Source organism: Mastigoproctus giganteus, chromosome 3 (assembly GCF_048544385.1).
Source record: "Mastigoproctus giganteus isolate SK-2022 chromosome 3, ASM4854438v1, whole genome shotgun sequence".
Classification (NCBI taxonomy): domain Eukaryota; kingdom Metazoa; phylum Arthropoda; class Arachnida; order Uropygi; family Thelyphonidae; genus Mastigoproctus; species Mastigoproctus giganteus.
In genome coordinates, this window is record NC_143577.1 from 93,731,350 (window position 1) to 93,752,267 (window position 20,918).

Consider the following 20,918-nt stretch of genomic DNA (forward strand, 5'->3'; position numbering starts at 1 on the left):
TTATATTGGTCAAGTTTTGATTTTTCTTTTCTTGTAAAGTAAGGCATCCTGAATCATTGCTTTCTTCCATATCATCATCTGCATATATTTCATCCTTCTATCTTCCTCAAGCTTCCATCTTATGGTCTGCCAACTGTTTTTTGTAATTGGTTATCCAGTTTTCTCTCTGATCACTCACTGAGGGTGATGGTAGATGGCTCTCTGTTTTCTAACTTCTCCACTAATGCTGGTGCCCCCCAAGGTTCAGTTCTTTCCCCCACTCTTTTCCTCTTGTATATTAATGACCTTCCATTGACTGGAAATCCTAACCATAGTTTTGCCAATAGCAGTCCGAACACATGCTGCCACCAGCCAACATCCATTTCTTGTCCAACTTCAAACTCACAGAACCAACTTTTCATCTTCCTCATTTATTCATTCAACTGCCGTTTTCTGAAACAACTTTCCTTCATATGTATTTCCCGAAAACTACAGTCTACAGAAGTTCAAGTCTAATGTCAACAAATATCTTCTTTCATCTTCTCAACCTCCAACCCAAGCACAGTACTAAGTACTATAGGTTCTAATACCTCTCGTGTTTGGGGGTTTCATAAAAAAAAAAAAAAAAAAAAAAAAATTTAAAGCAGATCTTCTTGGCTGGTTGTATCATCTGTATCCATGTTTGATAGAGGAGATTGCGTCACTTGAAGAGGATCTGATTTTTGCAAATTCTCTACTGTTTAACAATGTGGAGGTTTCTGGGATGGAATTGTCAGTGGTGTATTACTGCTTTAGTCACATGGATGCTGGACCGAGAGGAGTTGTCGAGCCCAGTCTGAGTTGTTGTTGTTGTTGTTGATGGGGTTTTAAGTGCAATGGCTACTTAGGCCATATTGCACTTATGCAAGTGATGCATACTGCCTGCATTTGTTGATTTAGAAGCAGTTGTCGTTTTAGGAAGGAGAAGAATTCTGCAAGATTTGATTTTTCACCTATGATATGGCTAAGTGACCTAAATATTCCTTTAAATTTGACAGAGAACTGAAAGACACTAGTCAAGCATTATTATATAGAGTACATTCCAGAAGTATGTGTTTGACTGTGAGTGGTGTATGACCACACTGAGGAGGATTATTTCCTGACAAAAGAAGCAGAGGGGTTAAATGGGTATGGCCGATTCTGGTCTGGCTAGAATTACTTCTTCTCGTCTATTTGCTATGGAGCTAGAAGCCCACCATTTTGGTAAAGGTTTTATTTGGAGTAGTTTATTATGAAATTGTGTTTGCCACTGAAGAGTCCATTGATCTTTACATATTCTTTGTATATTCATTTTATAATCTGTGACCGGTACTAGGGAAATCATTGGGGCTGAGCAGGATGGATTTTTTGGCAGCATCATCTACAATTTCATTTCCTGGTATTCCAGTATGGCCTGGGATCCAGCAGAAGATAACCTTTTGCTGATGTTCTCCAAGACATATCAACTGTGTTTTGATGAGCTTTAATAACAGGTGAGTAGGTGGGGAATTGTTTTGCAATGCTAATACGGAACCTTGCGAGTCTGTGTATATTATGCTCTTTTGAACTGACATATGGAAGATATTTTCTAATGCAAGCTTTATGGCATATAATTCAGTCGTGTAGCTACTACACTCTGTTGGAAGAGATATAGAAATTATAGTATCAGGTAGTACCACTGCTGCACCTGATCCACTCTCAGACTTCGATCCATCTGTATATATTTTAGCGACATCGGGATAATGTTGAGTATGCTCAATGTGCAGCTGTTGGATGGTAAAGTCTGATAGAGAGTATTTTCCCCACTGGTGGAAATAATTGTCACAAGATGGCGTGATGACAGACCATGGAGAGTCGGGATCTATAGGATCTTGCAAGATTTTATTCTAGTGTATATCCCAATCTTCTGTTAGATGTTTTAGCCTAATACTAGCAGGCCGAACTGTCTGTGGGTTGTTTCTTTGGAGGGTCATATACAGTGGATCATAAAAAGTTTGTGATTTGTTTGTGATTTGGTTTTTAGGAGCATTAGCAACTAAGGCCATATTGCTCCGGGATATGCGGGGGTCATTCCCAGACCTTTTCCGCATCCTCCGTATTTGGTGGTGACGGGCTCGAACCCCGGTTTAATCAAGAAGCGTGTGCTACGCACTGCTGCTCCTTCCCACCTGGCTACGGAGGCGCCTATCATCATAAAAAGTATTGACCAATTAGGATGGGTCACCTGGCTTCGGATCTTGATTGCAGAGTTCAACAGCAACATCTTTCTCCTGATATTTAGAGGAGGTTCATGGGCTTCAATATACAAACTTTGCACTGGAGATGTTCTGAATGCACCTAGTGCTGTTCTAAGAGCTGAGTGTTGAATAGGATTGAAGCGAGATAAAACACTCTTCCAATCAGGATTGAAAACAGGCGTGCTGTAGTCCATGTGAAATCTAATTATGGTTCTGTATAAGTGAAGCAGGCTGTAACGATCTGCCCCCCATGTTAACGCTGATAAGACTGAGTAAGTTCAGTTTCTTTTGAAAATTAGTACGGAGATATTCAATGTGCTTCTGGAAGTTTAACTTGCTGTCGAAAAATAACCCTAGTAGACGAATACTATTAGCTATGGGAAGAGGACGGTTATTCAAGTGGTGTGTGGGTTCAGGATGCATATTGTGTCTGGTGCAGAAGTGAATGGCGGCAGATTTCTGGCTGGATAGTCTATAACCATTTTGTGTCATCCATGTCAAAATGCTATTAATTGATATTTGTAGTTGGCATTCAATGTAATGCATGTTTTGAGAATGACAGGAAATTGAAAGATCATCTGCAAGAAGGTATGAATCTACAGTTTTCGGAGTGAGTTTAATTATATGGTTCATTCTCATTGCAAACAAAATGGCACTGAGAACAGACCCTTGCAGAATTCTTTCTTCTTCTTGGGTAAGGATCTTAGAGAGGGTTCCCCGGTAGCAAAACTTGGAATCTCTGAGGAAGAAAATTTTGGATAAAGTATGGTAAATTACCTCTCAGGCCAATAGAATGTAGATCTTTGAAGATGTCGAAACGGCATGTAGTATCAAAGGCTTTCTCAATATCAAGTCAGACCATGACAAGATGTTCCTTCTTGATGAAAGCATTTCTAATGTTTGTCTCTGTTTTGATCATGAGATCCAATGAAGATTGGTTTTTCTGGAAAACAAATTAGTTGTCGTTAATAAAGTTTTGGGACTCCAGGAACCAAGTGAGACGGTGATGTAACATTTTCTCGAGGGTTTTGCTGAGACAGCTGGTAAGGGATATCAGCCTGTAATTTTGCGGAACAGAATGATCTTTACCGGGCATTGCAATTGCTAGTACATAAAAATGATGCCGGGAACTTGGGAAGGTATGTTCAGAAAAAATTCGATTGAAAAATATGAGCAGCAAGGAGAGTGCTCTTTGATCCAAATTTCGGAGCATTATATAATATATCCCATCAGGGCCGGCAGCACTGTTTCTTGAGTTGGTAAGGGATTGTTGCAGCGCAAGCATGTAAATGGTTGGTTATAAGGTAAAGCAGAATTGTCAGTGAAATTTAATTTTTTGATTTCTCTGCAACTGTTTTAAGTTTTTGAAATGTTTGATCATAGCTGATAAAAGCCTGAGTGCGACGATAGCTTTCCCGGATTCAGACATTTCACATGCTAGTATAGAGTCTGTATGGTGTGAGATAGTTGGAAACAAAGGTATAATGCGAGTAGGAGTAATCTACAGACCAGGTGATTGTGAAGATTATGACAAAAGCCTCTACATGCAAATGGAATGGGCAAGTAAGCGTCAATGCCTTATTATGGGTGATTTCAATTTGCCTCTAATTGATTGGAGTAAATGGGAAGGAAACTCGACATGGGGAACAAAATTTTTAAATCAACTAGATGACTGTTATTTGTACCAACATGTCAGGGAAAGTACTAGAGAAAAGAATATCCTAGACCTCATCATCACACATGAATCAGATGACATAACAGGGCTGACAGTAGAGAAACCAGTATCAGGAAGTGATCACGGAGTTCTACAGTGGATGATGATGAGAGAGGTAGCAGAAGTAAAAGGCAAAGGAATGGGTTTTAATTTCAGAAAAGGAAATTACAATGCCTTAAGGTACTACATGGCCTCTATTAACTGGGTAGATATCGCGCTGAGAATGAATACAATTGAACTGTAGTACGCTTTTAAAACATTAATCACAGATGCCTTGAATGTGTATATACCATTAAAAAAAATACTCCACGAGAAGGGTTCCAAGTTGGATGAATAGTGAAGTTGCCACATTACTTGAGCAGAAAAAGGTGGCATGGAAAGGTTACAGAGCAATAAAAAGTACTGAAGCCTATAACAGCTACAATGTGATCTGTAATAGAGCCACAGAAAAGGTTCGACAGGCAAAGGCAGTTTATGAGAAATCACTAGCAAACAGAGCAAAGAGGGGGGATAAAGAATTCTTCACATATATATAAATGCCAAGAAGAGCAGGACAAACCAGATCGGGCCTTTACGTAAGGGAAAGGGGATAGTAATAAATACACCAGCTGCCGTTGCAGATGAACTCAACAATTATTTTGCATTGATATTTACAAATAAAAAACCTTTTGTGGCAATGGGAAATAGTGGGAGCGAAGTTAAAAAATATGTAATTAATGATATTGCAATTTCGCAAGATTATTTAATGAAAAAACTTTCGAGCCTACAGACCAGTAAGGCTCCTGGAGTTGATGGAATATACCCTATAATCTTAAGAGAGGCGGCAAGCGAGTGCATTGAACCATTGAGGCTAATTATGCGAGCATCACTAGACTCTGGGGAGATTCCTTTGGATTGGAAAAGTGCAAATGTATCTCCCATACATAAGGGTGGCTCTAAAAGTGAAGTTGGAAATTATCGACCTGTCAGTCTGACTTCAGTAGTAGGGAAAATCATGGAGGCAATGATCAAGGGTGGAATTCAGGATCATTTGGATCGAATTGAAATTCTCAAGGATACTCAGCATGGTTTTGTAAAGGGAAAATCATGTTTAACAAATCTGATTCGCTATTTCGAAAGGGTCACTCTCGAGCTGGATTTAGGGAATAATTTCGACATTGTTTATTTCGATTTCAGCAAAGCTTTTGACTCAGTCCCACATGAGCAGTTGCTTTATAAGCTGGAACAAGTTGGAATCACTGGGAAAATCCTTAGATGGATAGAAGGATGGCTTCAGGGCAGGAGGCAGAGGGTTGTGATAAATGGCTATTCCTCAGATTGGGTTGATGTAAGAAGTGGGGTTCCCCAAGGATCAGTATTAGGACCACTGTTGTTTTTAATTTTCATAAACGACATTGATGAAGGGATAGAGGGCGTGATGTCTAAATTTGCAGATGATGTTAAAATTGGTAGAGTAGTTAATGATCACTGTCAAGCTGAGCTTCTTCGGAGAGACCTAGATAGACTTCAAGAATGGTCAGAAAAATGGCAGCTGTGCTTTAATCCAGCAAAGTGTAAGGTATTACACCTGGGAAACAGTAATCCCAAAAAAACTTATTCACTTGGTGGAGTTCAACTAAACCCAGTACTGGAGGAAAGGGACTTGGGTGTTACGATACGGTCAGACATGAAATTCTCTGAGCATTGTAAACAGGTTGCAAGGAAGGCCCATGGTGTCCTATCGATGATCTATCAAACTTTTGCAAGTAGAGATAGGGACGTGATAATCCCATTATATAAGGCTTATGTTAGACCACACTTGGAATACTGTGTTCAAGTATGGAGACCGCACCTAAAGAAAGACATCGAGCTTCTTGAAAGGGTGCAAAGAAGGGTAACTCGCCTGGTGAGATCGGCTAAAGGGCGTCCTTATGAAGAAAGAATTCGAATATGTGGGTTGCAGAATTTGGAAACTAGACACCTTAGAGGAGATTTGATTGAGGTGTTTAAGGCTCTGAGAGGCATCAGTAAAATGAATGAGGAAAAAATTTTCAAGATTATAAATGATGCTAGTACTAGGGGACATAAATTCAAGTTACGGGGGGGAAATGTTTAGATTGGACTGCAGGAAGTTTTATTTTAGTCAGCGAGTTATAAATGACTGGAATAAGTTGCCTTCATGGGTGGTAGAGGCCGACAGTTTGGGGAAATTCAAAGGTCACCTGGATAGTACTTTCGGATAAGGGAAGCGCATAGGATGATAGGTTTAATTTCCTTTTTATTTATATTTTATTTATTTTTTTTAATTATTATTATTTAGTTATTTATTTTATTTATTTTCTTTTTTTTTGTTTTTATCATTGTTTTGTTCGGATTTTTTTTTTTTTTTTTTTGGCTGGTGCAGCATAAGCCATAGGCTTTCTTGCACCATGCGGCTGTTACTAATACAGGACAACTGAGAAAATACCATCCCCAGTGCATTTGATATTTCTGTCGGAGTAGAAAGCTCCTGTCCATTCCAGTTCAGTAGTGGGGTGGATAAAGGAGGAAATTTACTGTTTAAACATTTTTTTTTTTTCTCCAGATTAATTTGATATCAGTATTTTTATTTACTGATAGGTGAATTTAATCCAATTTTCTTTTTTTGCTTTATATCTGATGTAACGAGCTTTTGCTCTAAGAAGTTTATAATTAATAAGATTGGAGGTGGTTGAGTGTTTGTGGAAAAAGTTCCATGCTTTGTTTTTCTCTTTTTTCACATGGTTGCAATCTTCATTCCACCAGTAATTTGTTTTTCGTCTATTTCTTACTTGTTATTGAGAAATGGCAGCGGATGTGGCTGTCAGAATTTGATTTTTGATGTGCTCAGTAACACTGTTGTTGGAACAGGACTGAATGATACAGTTGTCAAATGATATGTGCATTCTGTATTTTGTCCAATCAGCTCTTCAAAAATTTCCATTTAATTGGATTTTCTGTTTGGAAGGAACAGGATGTTTGAATTTTGCAGATTATTGAATAATGGTCGCTGCTATAGGGATCACTCAGAGTTACCCAATCTATACTTGGAAAGAGGACTGGGGAGCAAATGGAAAGGTCTATTGCAGATGTTGAACTGTAGGGAGATGGATATACGTGGAAGTACCAGTATTTAGTAAAGTTAAGTTCTGCCTATCTATCAACATTTCAATAAGCTTCCCTCGTCTGTCTGAGATAGGGGAACCCCATATTGGATGGTGGGCATTAAAGTCTCCTAGTAAACAAAATGGAGATGGTAACTGCAAAATAACATCTTCAATTTCCTGAATAGTATATTGATGATTTGGCAGAAGATAGATTGAAACCAGGGTCAGTGTAATACCATTTACAATGCGGGTGGCAACCGCTTCTAAGGTGGTTCGTAAATGGATGCATCTGGAGAGGATGCTTGAATCCACGAGTATTGCTACTCCTCCGTGAGCACTGTTAGTGCCAGCTCTGTCTTGTCTGAACATAGTATAATTTTTGATTTTGATTGAGATCTCAAATTCGTTTCCTGCAAGCACATTGCAACAGGTCCGTAGTGTTGTTGTTGTTGTTGTGGGGGTTTTCTGGCGCATAAGCTGCTTTGGCTATAATGCGCCTATTCCTTTATTGTAATAATATATGAGAATTTCTTGTTCTGTTAGAAGAGGCAAAAATCAGAAATGACTAAAAACTCCAATTTTCTTCAGAAAGTTAAAAAATTCAGGGATATTTGCATTGTCACCAATGACATTCTCTAGAGTTATTGGTTTGCGAAGGTTAACCAAAGATAACAGGGTTGTATTTCTGTCTTGATTATAGTGTGGGCATTCAATGAGAATGTGTTTCACAGTCAGATTTAGAAAACAATGTGGACACTGTGGTGGATCATCTCCTGTGAGTAAATGAAGGTGAGTCAAATGTGTATGGCCTATTCTTGATCTTGAAAGGAGTACCTCTTCTCGTCTTGATGAACGGACACTGGAACGCCAAATTCTAGGATCCTGTTTAAATTGAAAAAGTTTGTTATGTGTTTGAGAGTGCCAGAGTGCTGTCCATTCTGTTAGGCATGCATCACGAATGATTTGTGGGTAGTCTGATGCTGGAACAGGGATAGTGGTTAAATCTAAGGTAGATGGATTTTTTGCCGCTTTATCGGCCAGTTCATTACCAGAAATTCCAGAATGTGCTGGAATCCAGCAGAAGGTGATCATTTGGTGGTGCTCTTCAATCTGCAGTAATAATCTTCTAATTTCATTTAGAAAACGGTGAACTTTATCTGTGGAGTTAGATAATGCCATAATTGAGCTGAGGGAATCAGTGTAAATAACAAATTTTAATGAGCAGTCAGAACAGAGATTTTCTAAGGCTAGTTTAATTGCATATAATTCTGCTGAGAATATACTGAATTCAGGTGGAAGGGCTGCTGAAATAGTGGTATTTAGGAAATAGTGGCACTGCTGCTGCTCCAACATTTGAGTTAGATTTAGAGCCATCTGTATAAATTGGAGAAAAGTCAGAATATTTGTGAGTGTGAATTGCATGAAGTTGTTTCACATTTGATGCTTGAAGAACATTTTTCCCCACTGGCAAAGGTAAGTGTCACAGGTGGGTAGAGGAGTAAGAGTCCATGGTGGTTGAGTGCATGTTACTACTTCTTGTACAGAATGAATGGAAACTTTCCAAACTTGCATCAGTTCAAGCAGGCGAAGACCAGCTGGTTTTACTATACTAGGCTTACTTCTGTAGAGGTTTTCTAATGGTGGATTAAATAAGTATAACTGAATTGGATGTGAGGCACAACTTTGTATTTTGACAGCATACTTCAGTAGCAGTGTTTTCCTACGTAGTGTTAACGGGGGCTCATGAGCATCAATGTAGAGGCTATGTGCTGGTGATGTTCTGAAAGCTCCAAGTGCAATCCTCAAAGCACTGTGTTGAACTGGATCAAGCCAGCGCAAAACACTTGCTCTGGCAGAATCATAGACAGGAGCACCATAATCAAGACGGGATCGGATTAATGCCCTGTATAGCCAAAGTAAGGAGGTGCGATCTGCACCCCATGTTAGGGCGGATAAAGTTCTGAGTATATTTAACTTTTTTAAACAGGAAGTACGTACATTTTTAATATGGTCTAAGAAATTTAATTTGTTGTCAAGGATTAATCCTAGAAATCTGATGTTACTATTGACTGGGATGGAGAAGTTGGAAATTTGGAGTTCAGGATCCAGATGGAGTTTGCGTTGTCGACAAAAATGGATAGCAACTGTTTTCTGTTGTGAGAGTCGATAGCCATTAAGGTTGGCCCATTGTTGTATTTTATTCAGTGATATCTGAAGCTGCCTTTCAATTGATCTCATGCTTTGGGAATGACAGGAAATGGAAAGGTCATCCGCGTAAAGATATGACTCAACTGTGTTTGGAAGCTGTTTAGTGATGGAATCGATTCTAAGAGCAAAAAGAGTGGCACTCAGCACAGATCCCTGAGGAACACCTTCTTCCTGAATGAAAGTTGTAGAGAGGTCATTTTGGTATTTTACTTGAAACGATCTAGTGTATAGGAAGTTCTGTACAAATATGGGAAGGTTTCCCCATAGACCGAGAGAATAAAGATCACTAAGTATGCCATGTCGCCAGGTGGTGTCAAAGGCTTTCTGTATATCTATAGTAACCATTACCAGATGCTCGTGTTTAACGAACGCATTGCGAATGGCAAATTCAGCCTTGATCATGAGATCTAAGCATGATCTGTTTTGTCAAAAGCCATGCTGACTATTGCTCATGAGATGTTGTGACTCTATGATCCAGACAAGTTTATTGTGGACAATTTTTTCAAGGATTTTGCTGAGGCAGCTTGACAGAGATATAGGTCTATAGTTATGGGGATTGGTTGGATCTTTTCCAGGCTTCAGGAACGCCAAAACAAATAGAGTGGTGCCAAGAAGCTGGATAAGTTTTTTCTAAAAAAATACGGTTGTAAAAGACCAGGAGGAGGCGCAAAGCTTTGTCATCAAGATGTTGCAGCATGATATAATAGATCCCATCTGGTCCGGCAGCACCATTACAAGCTGTTTTAATGGCATGCAATAATTCAGAATATTGTAGAGGTTTGTTATATGGCAGAATGAGGGCAGTTTGGAAGTTAATAGAATACCGTTCTCGACTGTTTTTAATTCATTGGAAAGATGTAGTATAAGCTGATGTTGCTGAGGTCTCAGCAAAAGTATTGCCCAAAGCGTTAGCTATATCCGAGGGACTAGTTAAATCTCGCCCATTCCAGGAGAGGACTGGAGAGGGTATGGTTGGAAACTTACCAGAAAGCTGTCTAATTTTTTTCCAGATTAATTTGCTGTCAGTATTTCTGTTAATTGTTGATGCAAAAACGGGTCCAGGATTCTTTTTTGGCTTGCCTCTGTATGAAGCGTGCTTTTGCCCTTACTTTCTTATAATTTATCAGATTGGCTGTGATTGGATATTGCCGAAACAAATTCCACGCTTTATTTTTTGCTTCGGTGCATTCCTCATTCCACCAATAATTATAGTGCTTTCGACCCGGTGGATTTGATAATGGTATTGTATCTTTAGCCACGTTTAAGAGATGCGATGTGATGTAATCTGTCACATCATCAATACGGTGGAGACGGATTTTTTTCTCATCGAAAGAGATCGATGACTGAAATTTTGCCCAGTTTGCTCTTGTAAATTTCCATTTCCTGCAGGGTTTAGTTAAAGGAGTCTGTGCTATCAATACCTTGCATACGATTGGGAAGTGATCACTGCCCATAGGATCGTTTATAACATACCACTCTATGGTCGGGACCAGTACTGGAGAACAAATGGAAAGATCTATTGCTGAAGTATGTCCAGTTGGGAGCTGAATGTGAGTGTGCGTGCCAGTATTCAGTATGGTGAGGTTTAGTGCATCTAAAAGTCTTTCAATGAGTCGACCACGTGTATCCAATTTAGAAACACCCCATAGGGGGTTGTGCCCATTAAAGTCCCCTAATATACAGAGGTGGAGGTATCTGTATGAGGAGGTCTTCAAGTTCTTTTAAACAATAAGTATGGTTTGGCTGTAAATAGATTGAGACTACTGTTATTGCAATATGGAGAGTTATACGAACCGCAACAGCTTCTATTTCCGTTCGAAGTGGGATATGCTTAGTTGGGATCTTTGAATTTATCAGGATTGCTACACCACCGTGGGCAGTATTTGCTGTATTGCGATCTCTTCGATAAAGGCAGTAGTTCTTTATCGATGGAGAAATTTGCGAGGTTAAGTAAGTTTCTTGGAGACAGAGAGCAACTGGAGAATACTGGTTAATTAGATTATGGATATCATCTGTGTTGCAACGAAAGCCTCTGCAGTTCCATTGTACAATGAAGGCCATTATTTGTGTTTAATTGTTTGAGATGTATCTGACTGCTTTTTGAAGGTGACTGGTTTATGACGTTCCAATTTTTGTTTGTCTTTTTTTTTAGGAAAACTGGCCGACCAGTGTCCATTTCTTCTTCTTCGGCATGAATTTCTAATATTGGATCTTCCGGTAGAGTAGGAGATGTCGCTGGTATTGTAAGAGGAGTGTTACTTGCCTGATCTGAATGCTTGGGGTTACTGGACTGTTGCTGAGAGAGGACAGCTCGAGCCCAGTCAGAGATTGATATGTTTGAGGGGACGGTAACTTCAGTTTGGGTGGATACTGTTTGTTGTTTTTGTGAAACATTTGCATAGGTACGTTTGGGCATGGTAGGAGCAATTATTTTCCTTGCTTCTTGAAAGCTTACCTTGTTCTCAACCTTATATTTAACAATTTGTTTCTCAGTTTTCCATCTCTCACAAGTTCTAGAATATGCAGGATGGTTACCTTTACAGTTGGGACATGTCTTTTCTGTCGCCAAACATTCAGACTGAGTATGATCGGAAGATCCACAGTTTGGACAAACTGGGTTTACTCTACATGTTGTCTGAGAGTGACCATACTTTTGGCACTTGTAGCATCTCAAGGGATTGGGTATATACGGGCGAACACGGCAAAGTAGATAGCCAGCTTTTATTGATGGTAGGTTTGGGGAATTAAATGTAAGAATGATATTCCTGGTAGGCATAAGGTTATTGTCTTTTTTAATCATGATTCTTCTTGATGCAATAACATTTTGATCCTGAAGTTCTTGGGTTAATTCATCCTCTGTCACGTTCAACAAATCCCAACTAGAAATCACACCTTTGGATGTATTTAAGGTAGCATGGGGAGATACTTTAATTGGTATCCCAGCAAAATTTGAAAGTTGTAAGAGTTTCTCTGAATGTCTACTTTTTGTTGTTTCTAAAAGAAGGTCTCCAGATTGCAGCCTTCTCACAGTCTTCAGAGATCCTGCAATACTCTCCAGGTGTTTCTGGATGAGGAAAGGAGATAATTTGCTGAGAGGTTGTTCTGAAAGTGAATGTAAAATTAAAAAGGAAGGAAACTCTTTGGTTGTTGAATTTGTTTTCAACCTCTTGGGTTGTGAAATGTCATAATCAATTTCAGTATGTGGCCGAGAGCTTGTCGGCTCTAAAGATGGATAATCACTTTGCTCCATCTTTGCTCCTTTTCGCCCTTGGCAGATGAGCTTTTCTGCCAAGGTTTCCGGCCCCGCCACGGGGAGGCAGGAGCAGTGCCTGGTGTGACCAAGCGAGAAGTAGTAGGGGGTTAGTAATAAGACTATGAAAAAAGAAAGGTGGCTTGCCTTTCTTGCTCTGTACAGGTACTTTTGTAGCAAGAGCAGTTATAAAATAAATAGATTACTTAACGAGAGGAACGCAAAAGAACTATATATCACTTTTTGGAAATCGCACTATAAGGCACAGATAAATCGCTCAGTCACAATCGCTTGGCACCCAGGACCAGGTCCGTAGTGGTGAATTAATTCATGGATATCATCAATGTTACTGCGAAGGCCTCTACAGTTCCATTGGATGATATGTTCCATTATTTGGATTTGTAAGAGGGAGATGAATCTGGCTACTTTTTATAAGTGGATTCTTTGTGACGATCTAGTTTAGATTTTTATTTTCTGGGAAAATTGGGGCGTGTTGAATCACTGTTATCTTCCATTTCGCCATCTGCATGTAATTCGAGAGGGTCTTGGGTGATCATATCATCAGTATCCATCCTTGTTGAGGGTGGCTGATCTGACAGGATCTGATTTTTGCAGTTTTTCTGTTACTTTACTGTGGGTTATGTTTTGGGTTGGAACTGTGAGAGGTGTATTCATACTTTGATCTACTGTTTTTGGCTTTGATGTAAGCTGGGTCAATAGAAATGATTGAGCCCAGTCTGTTTGTTTGTTTGTTTGTTTGTTATTTGGTTTTTAGGAGCATTAGCAACTAAGGCCATATTGCTCCGGGATATGCGGTGGTCATTCCCTGACCTTTCCACATTCTCCGTATTTGGTGGTGACGGTCGAGCCCAGTCTGCTATTGATTTATCTGGAGAGAGAGTGACACTTCCTTCTGACATGTTACTGATTGGTGAGAATGGATAGCCGAGGCATAAGAGCTTTTTGGCATGATTAATTTAATTTGTTTTCTAGCTTCTTGAAATGAGACTATTTTCAGTATTGTATTTTTGAATTTTCTTCCCTAGCTTCCAGAGATCGCATTCTTTAGAATATGCTGGATGGTTGCCTCTGCAATTAGGACACTGAGGAGTTTTAGCTTTGCATTCTGACTGGGTATGAGATGTAGAGCCACAATTTGGACATGTTAAAACTCCATGACATGCTGTCTGGGAGTGACCAAATTTCTGGCATTTGTAGCATCTTAGTGGATTTGGGATAAAGGGTCAAACACGGCAATTTAAGTAACCTGCTTTGACTGAAGCTGGTATATTTGGTGTATCGAATGTTAGAATTATGTTGCGTGTTGGAATTAAGGTACCATCTTTTTTATCATGATTCTTTTTGCTTGTGTTACATTTTGTTCCTTCAGTTCCTGGACTATTTCTTCAGAAACGTTCAATAGATCCCACTCAGTGATCACTCCCTTTGACGAATTCAGGGTGTTATGTGGAGTGACTTGAATTCGAATTCCGCTTAAAGTAGTCAGTCTTAATAATTGTTTGGAGTGTCTTGGGAGAGAAGTCTCTATTAGTAAGTCCCCAGACTGAGACATTTCACCACTTTTGGTGATGCTGCTGCATGTTCCAGGCATCGTTGAATGATGAAAGGGGAAAGCTTTCTAACAGGTTAAACCGACAGAGAATGGATAATCAGGAAGGCAGGTGATTCCCGTCTTCCAGCATCTTTTTTCAATCTCTTCAAGGTAGAGAAGTCATGGTCCATTTCGTTGTTTTCACATTGAGTGCCCTTGGGCTCTAGATGAGGAAAGTGATTGGTTTCCATTTCTGCTCCTTTTAGCCCCAAGGATTGTTTTATCCCCCAGGTTACTGGTCCCACCACAGAGGCAGGAGCAGTGCTACCAGTGACCAAGCGATAAGAAGTTAGTGTATTACAAGCGTTAGTTATATATATATATATACAAAAGAAAGGTGTTTTTCCTTTCTTGTAGGAGACTTCCTTTATTTAAAAAGAGCCAGAAAATAAATAACTTTGAAAGTAAAAGACTAGAAATTTTAAGCACTTCTTTATAGAAAATATGCTTTGAAAATTGCTAGATCACTCACTTGGCACTCACGGCCCCCCAGTCTGAGATCTATGCATCTGTAGGGATGGGCACTTCTGTTTGACATACTACTGATTGGTGACTATAAGTAGCAGGAGCATAAGTGAAATTTGGCTGTTTTCTTGCTTCTTGGTAGAAAACTTTATATTTTTGAATTTTTTTTCCCATAACTTCCAGAGTTTACAATTTTTGGAGTATGCTGGATAGTTGCCCTTGCAACTAGGACACTGTGGAGTTGGTGCTTTGTAAATTTAAAACAGTTGGTGTAAAACTCATACACAAGCTTGTGTATAAGTTTTACACCCACTGTTTGCACATGCTACATCTCCATGGTATGCTGTCTCAGAATGGCCAAATTTCTTGCATTTAAAACAATCTTAGGGGGTTTGGGATATATGGCCTAATGTGGCAATTTAAATAACCTGCCTTGACTGAAGCTGGTAGGTTTGGAGAACTGAAAGTTAAAATTATACTCTGGGTAGGGACTAAACTGCAGTATTCTCAGATCATGATTCTTTTTGCTTGAGTGACTTTTTGATCATTAAGTTCCTGAACTATTTCATCTTCAGGAATGTTCAATAAATCCCATTCAGTGATCACTCAATTGGAAGAATTGAGTGTAGCATGTGATGTGATTTGAACTGGGATTCCACTCAAGGATGTGAGTGGAATCCCAGTTTCACCATTTTTGGTGAACCTGCAGCATTTTTGAAGCATCTCTGAATGACAAAGGGTGAGAGCTTGCACACAGGTTGTATTGACAAAATGTATTGTCAGGCATGCTGGTGGTTCCTGTCTGCCAGTGTCCTTTTTTCATTCTCTTTGAGAGAGAAAGTCGTGGTCTGTCTGTGTCATGATTTTCAATTTGTTGAGAGCTCTTGTGTTTTAGACATGGAAATTCATTGGTTTCCATTTCTGCTCCATTTAGCACTGAGGGTTGGTTTTACACCCAGGTTACCAGCCCTACTACGTAGGAGTGGTGCCACCAGTAACTAAGAGGTTATTAGAGCTGGTTAGTTATAAATATAAAGACTAAGAAAAGAAAGGTGGATTTACTTTCTGAGTTCTTAATTTAGACCTTATAAGTACAGAGCCATTTGATGTAAAGAAAAGAAAAGGTCTCACTAGAAAAGAAACCAAACTATATTACTTCAAAAGAGCACTCTATATTTGAAGGGAGAAAATTGCTTGTCACTCGCTTGGCACTCTAGGCCCATTCTATTGTCGTGAATTTCTCAAACACTTTGTTTTCTACTTTTGTATGCATCTGAAATCCTATCAGTTGTGCTAAATCTTTTGTACAGGCATTTAATGGCTATATTTATATGGAGGAAGTAAATTTGCCGCTGTGTTTTTCTGAAAACTCTTCTCTGGTGGCTTCATAACTGCCATGCATAATGTAATTTTCAAAATGAATATTCTCTTTGCAGACTACACCATTCTGGTACTTAATAATCTGAAAACAGGACAGAAACAATTCATCCATGAGTTGTATTTCTTGGAATGAATTCAAATTGGCCAGTCTGGCCAATTTGAATTCTGGCCAGACTGGCCAAAGGTATTTAAGTTGTACAGCACTGGATATGTATTAATTAACAAGTTTTTGGAAGTGCAATATAAATGTGATTAGTTCAAACTGGTGGTAAGTTTACAGGTGTCTAATTTAACTTTTACCTTGCTTTGTGAAGACAAAGATGCTATTATGACTGTATAGATACAAACATGAACTTTACCTTTGTATCAAGAACTTCTGTGATCATTTCCTTTGCCTTCCAAACAGCTTCACTTTTCCCACAGATTTTTATATGAGGATCTGTGTCAGAGAGAGAGAGAGAGAGAAAAATAAAAGTTTGAAATTGGAATGGCCTATCCATAAATTTAAAAAATTACAAAACAAAACTACCTATATGTGTAAAATGAAATTTAAAATATGTTCTTTAAAAGACTTGTGACAAACAGCATTAATTTTTGTTTCCAATTATTTAAAAAAAAAAATCATTTATTATCATAGTTTTCAAAATATATGTAAGCAATACTGTTGAAAACAATTAAACTATTAAAAATTTGAGCACCTCTATATACAAATAACCATAGATAAATAAAATGGATAAAGAAAACCAAAATAAGTAATAAATAATGAGCATTCTTTTAAATCTGTAATTATTTTAATTGAACATTCGATTATTATTTTAAGAGCTGCACCTTCTCCATCCTATGTGAAAAGTTTTGTGAACTCCTTACTGCGGAGTTCGGATAACCTAACTATAGACTAACTTGAAAAACGGCTTGTTATAAGGTTAAACTAATAATATAGGTTAGGTAGAGTACACAATGCATTATATTTCAGATGCATTCCAATTATAAAATAGAATTCCGCAGGAGTTAAAAATCCTCGACACTGCACCGAAAACTTCACCGTGCAATATTCATTTCATGGGACAACTGAAAAAAACATAATAATGAAATAAAAGCTACAGAAATCTCTTTTAAGCAGAGAGGGATATAAGCATAGGGATATGGGTTAACTCAGCTACCCAAAATCTGACACAAAGATCCAGAAGAATATTCTCAGTCATAATAATTTCAAAGGGCTGGTGCTATTGTTGCAAATTTATTACAATGTTTGAAATCACTCCACGGAATCGGAATTAAACCCAAAACTTCTCTGGAGACTAACAAACTTTTTTTTACTTCTAATAATCACAGAAAAAGAAAAAAAATAATAACAGACAGATAGAAACATCTATCTGTCTATTATTATTTTTTTCTTTTTCTGTGATTTATATATAAAAATATCATAAAAGACCGTAAAATATAAATATTGCTAAAAATTATCAGTATTCTTTTTTTCCACAATCAATTCATTTCAAAACACTTCTCTGAATAACTCTACTGGATGATGAATTTGTTCTCCAAATATGATTATACTTACATTAAAGTTAAATAATAGTTAACTTAATGGCTTCCAAAAACTTTCAAAAGCTATTGGATGGCAAATTGGTTCTCCAAATATGATTATTCTTACATTAAAGTAATATATTTAACTTAATGGCTTCCAAAAACATAGCAGGCAACAATTGCTATCTATAAATTCTTTCTGAAACCAGAAGACTTTCAAATGTCAAAAGGAAATACACTTTGGTCATCAGAATTCAAGATTAATGTGCATGGCACATTAATCATAAAATACAAGTAAGGCAGCCTTACTAATTTATTGCAGAGAAAGGTGGTGTTTGGCTTCTATTTCTAGCCTCCTCGAAATAGGAGTTAGAGGAGTTGAAAAACCATAATTTATTTCATTTGAAAATAAATCTTTAATGATATTTAGTTTTTAATGGGCTTTAAGTTCTTTTAACATCTTTATTGCTTTCTAAACTGAGGGCATGAACCATCTGTGGCCTTTGCCAGCCTAATCATTTTTATGGTACTATCTGAGATCAATTTATTATATGGCAGAGCTTTTCATCTCTCTCTCTCTCTCTCTCTCTCTCTCTCTCTCTCTCTCTCTCTCTCTCTCTCTCCTTATTCATTCAATCCTGGGATCCTCCTTGTCAATATGTACATCCTTGGCTTACATGATAAAGCATTAAAGTTATTCCATGAGTCCAGGGGTGGTGCCAGACATGGCAAATAGGACTTGAGCCCTTGTCCCCCTGAAGTCCGGGGGTCCCAAATATCTAAGTTGTATTTTTTTTTTTTTTTGTGTTAGGATATTATTATTAATTTGTAAAACATTTTTTAATTATTTACAGTGTATATACAGATACTCCTGACATTTGAATAATTAACAGTTATTACAACATTGAAGCAGCTTTTCAACCAAAACCCTCTACAAATTTAGTTTTTTGCAATTAGAATGTTAGTGGACGCTGCACTTGCTCTGACACGACCTCGGTAGAACCAAGCTCCCACTTTTTGTAGTCTAAAAATATTTGAACATTCTAAAATATTATGTAAACGTATCGCTAAGAGTTTTTATAATACATATTATTTTTGAATTTTGTTAGATGTTTCCCTATTTTATTTCTAAATAAAAAAATTCTCTCATATAATTTTTTTGTTCCTAATCCAATATCTCCAACATTAGTGAGTGTCACATACAGCATAGGTTGACCCTTAATTGACTGATTATTTTCAAGGAGTGACCACATTGATTTTAACTGATTGTGCCATGCACATTACAGTAATACCTAAAGGGGCCCAACTAAGAATGCCAGCCCCATGGTCCCCAAAAAGCTTGATCTGACCCTACAAAAGTCATCACCTTTCCTACAGTCTCTCAAAGTTGACAGATGCCATGCAATATTTTAAACTTAAACAATTAAGAGTAATAAAATTAAAGGACTTGTACTTTAATTTTATTACTCTTAATACAATAATCCATAATTTCAATAACTCTGATATAACTTTAAGTAATGAAAAGTAAATAGAAAAGGTTTAAATATTATGCACAGACAATTGCTACATGGATAATTATTCATGCATTGATATCTCAAGATAAGAAGCAAGAGTTTATTATACAAAGTTCTGATTTAAAAACAAAGTGCAGGAAAAATAAAAAAGTTTGTGGTTCCACGTTATAACAATTACCAAAATTAAAAATAAATGAACAAAACAACTGCTAACCTTTTTTGGACTTGGCTCCTACTTTAAGCTGTGATGGCCAATATATAATCGTATTCGTTTCTTTCATTACCTAGAGAAATTGTTTAGAGGAATAGCTTTACTGAATAATAAATGAAATACACTTAATTTTACTATTAGTTTAACCTACTGATGGGAATGCAAATTTCCTTCTGACAGGTTATCTTTGGTTAAAGTATCCCATTTTGTAACTGTAAAATGGCATGAAATAATTTAGAATTGTTCCCTAGGAGAACGAGCGTAGCCTGTGCGGACGTACATTTTTACCGCTCCTGGAACAGAGAAGTTTTTCTGATTTAATTTCTGTTTTATTAGCTTAAATTGGCATTATTTTCTTAAATTAACTTATTTTCTAGAGTAGTTTTATATTCTTATTTGCAATACTTAGATTAAAGTAACTTAGATAGAGATTTTGTAGGTATTACTTAGTATCGGAAAGGGTACCAAATCCACTTGTTTACCGTTCGTAAATAGCCGCCATTGCTACGCGATACAAAATATCTCGAAATATATAGCATAAGCATAATATAGTATAGTATAGTACATAATATTGTCAATTAATCAGATAATTAATCTTGTTGAACTTCATTGTCAATTAAATTGTACTTTTAACTATACATATAACGACTTGGGTTACGTAACGTAAATAATTAGTAAAAAATAAATAATTAATACTTAACTTGATACGGAAGTTATATAAAGGAATTTCGTAGATAACACTCGATACTGAAACATAAATATAGAGTTATAACTGTGTTGTGATATAAGTTTAGGGTTTTAATTTTGTACTGAAATTGAAATTTTATTGAAATTAAATCGAAATCATGACTCTGACCAGAGCGGCAAAGCAAAAGGCTCAAGCTAATGGGAGTGCTGTGGCTCAGGGGTGAACTGAGGGGGGCAGTTGCCCTCTGAATCGCAGCCTATTAAAATGCACTAATTGCTTGATGTTTGTGGAACAGTCAGGTACGGGACATGATACTGCCATGGGGGATGTCTTTGTGTGTGCACGATGCAAGGAAATCAGGTGACAACTCGGCATTGTTATGAGCCTATATGAGAGCTTGAAGGACAGAGTGGATGCTCTCGAAGCATTAAAAGTGAGGGGCCCATCAAGCTCTCAACTGCCCACACCAATGCCAGAGCTTCCACTTGGTCATCACGCAACACAGCGGCAGCCCCCAAGGCAGAATGCGCTGGTCCCAAATGAACTAGTAGTTGTTGGTGACTATTGTCAGGGAAACGGGAAACATGCTTTGTAAAAAGGATAGGTGGAACAGGACGAGGGTATATGTGCAGGGGCAAAGGTTGATGACGTTGTAGAGCAGATATCATCTTTTAAGGGCAAAAAAAGGTGATATAGTTGTACACGTTGGCACTAATGATATTAAGAGTAGGAGACCGGCAGAATTACTTAACAAGTACAGGTCACTGTTGAAAAAAAAGCCGTGAATTAGGGTTGAATTTGAAAGTGTCTGCAATTCTGCCCAGACACGATAGGAGGGAGTATATGATGAGAGTCCTGTCGATCAATTCGGCCCTGGAAGGATTGTGCAAGGCTCAAGGGGTAGAATTTTTTTCAGGCTGGTCTGTACTTGTTAACAGGAGAGACTGCTTCTACAGGGATGGGATACACTTAAATAGAAAGGGTGCAAGAATGTTTGCTGATGCTATTGAGGCA

The 20,918-nt window shown here is 37.9% G+C and overlaps 1 protein-coding gene across 1 annotated transcript in view; it reads right to left on the reverse strand.

Annotated features, from left to right (window-relative positions):
• Nucleotides 1-20,918, reverse strand: part of LOC150088157 (protein bicaudal C homolog 1-like) — a 392,222-nt gene that overhangs the window by 304,475 nt on the left and 66,829 nt on the right. Inside the window, exons 3-4 of the mRNA XM_090370592.1 lie at nucleotides 19,220-19,289; nucleotides 16,327-16,406 (exon numbers count right to left, since the gene is read on the reverse strand). Coding sequence (XP_090226718.1) covers nucleotides 16,327-16,406; nucleotides 19,220-19,289 — 150 coding nt within the window. The remainder of the gene's footprint in view (nucleotides 1-16,326; nucleotides 16,407-19,219; nucleotides 19,290-20,918) is intronic.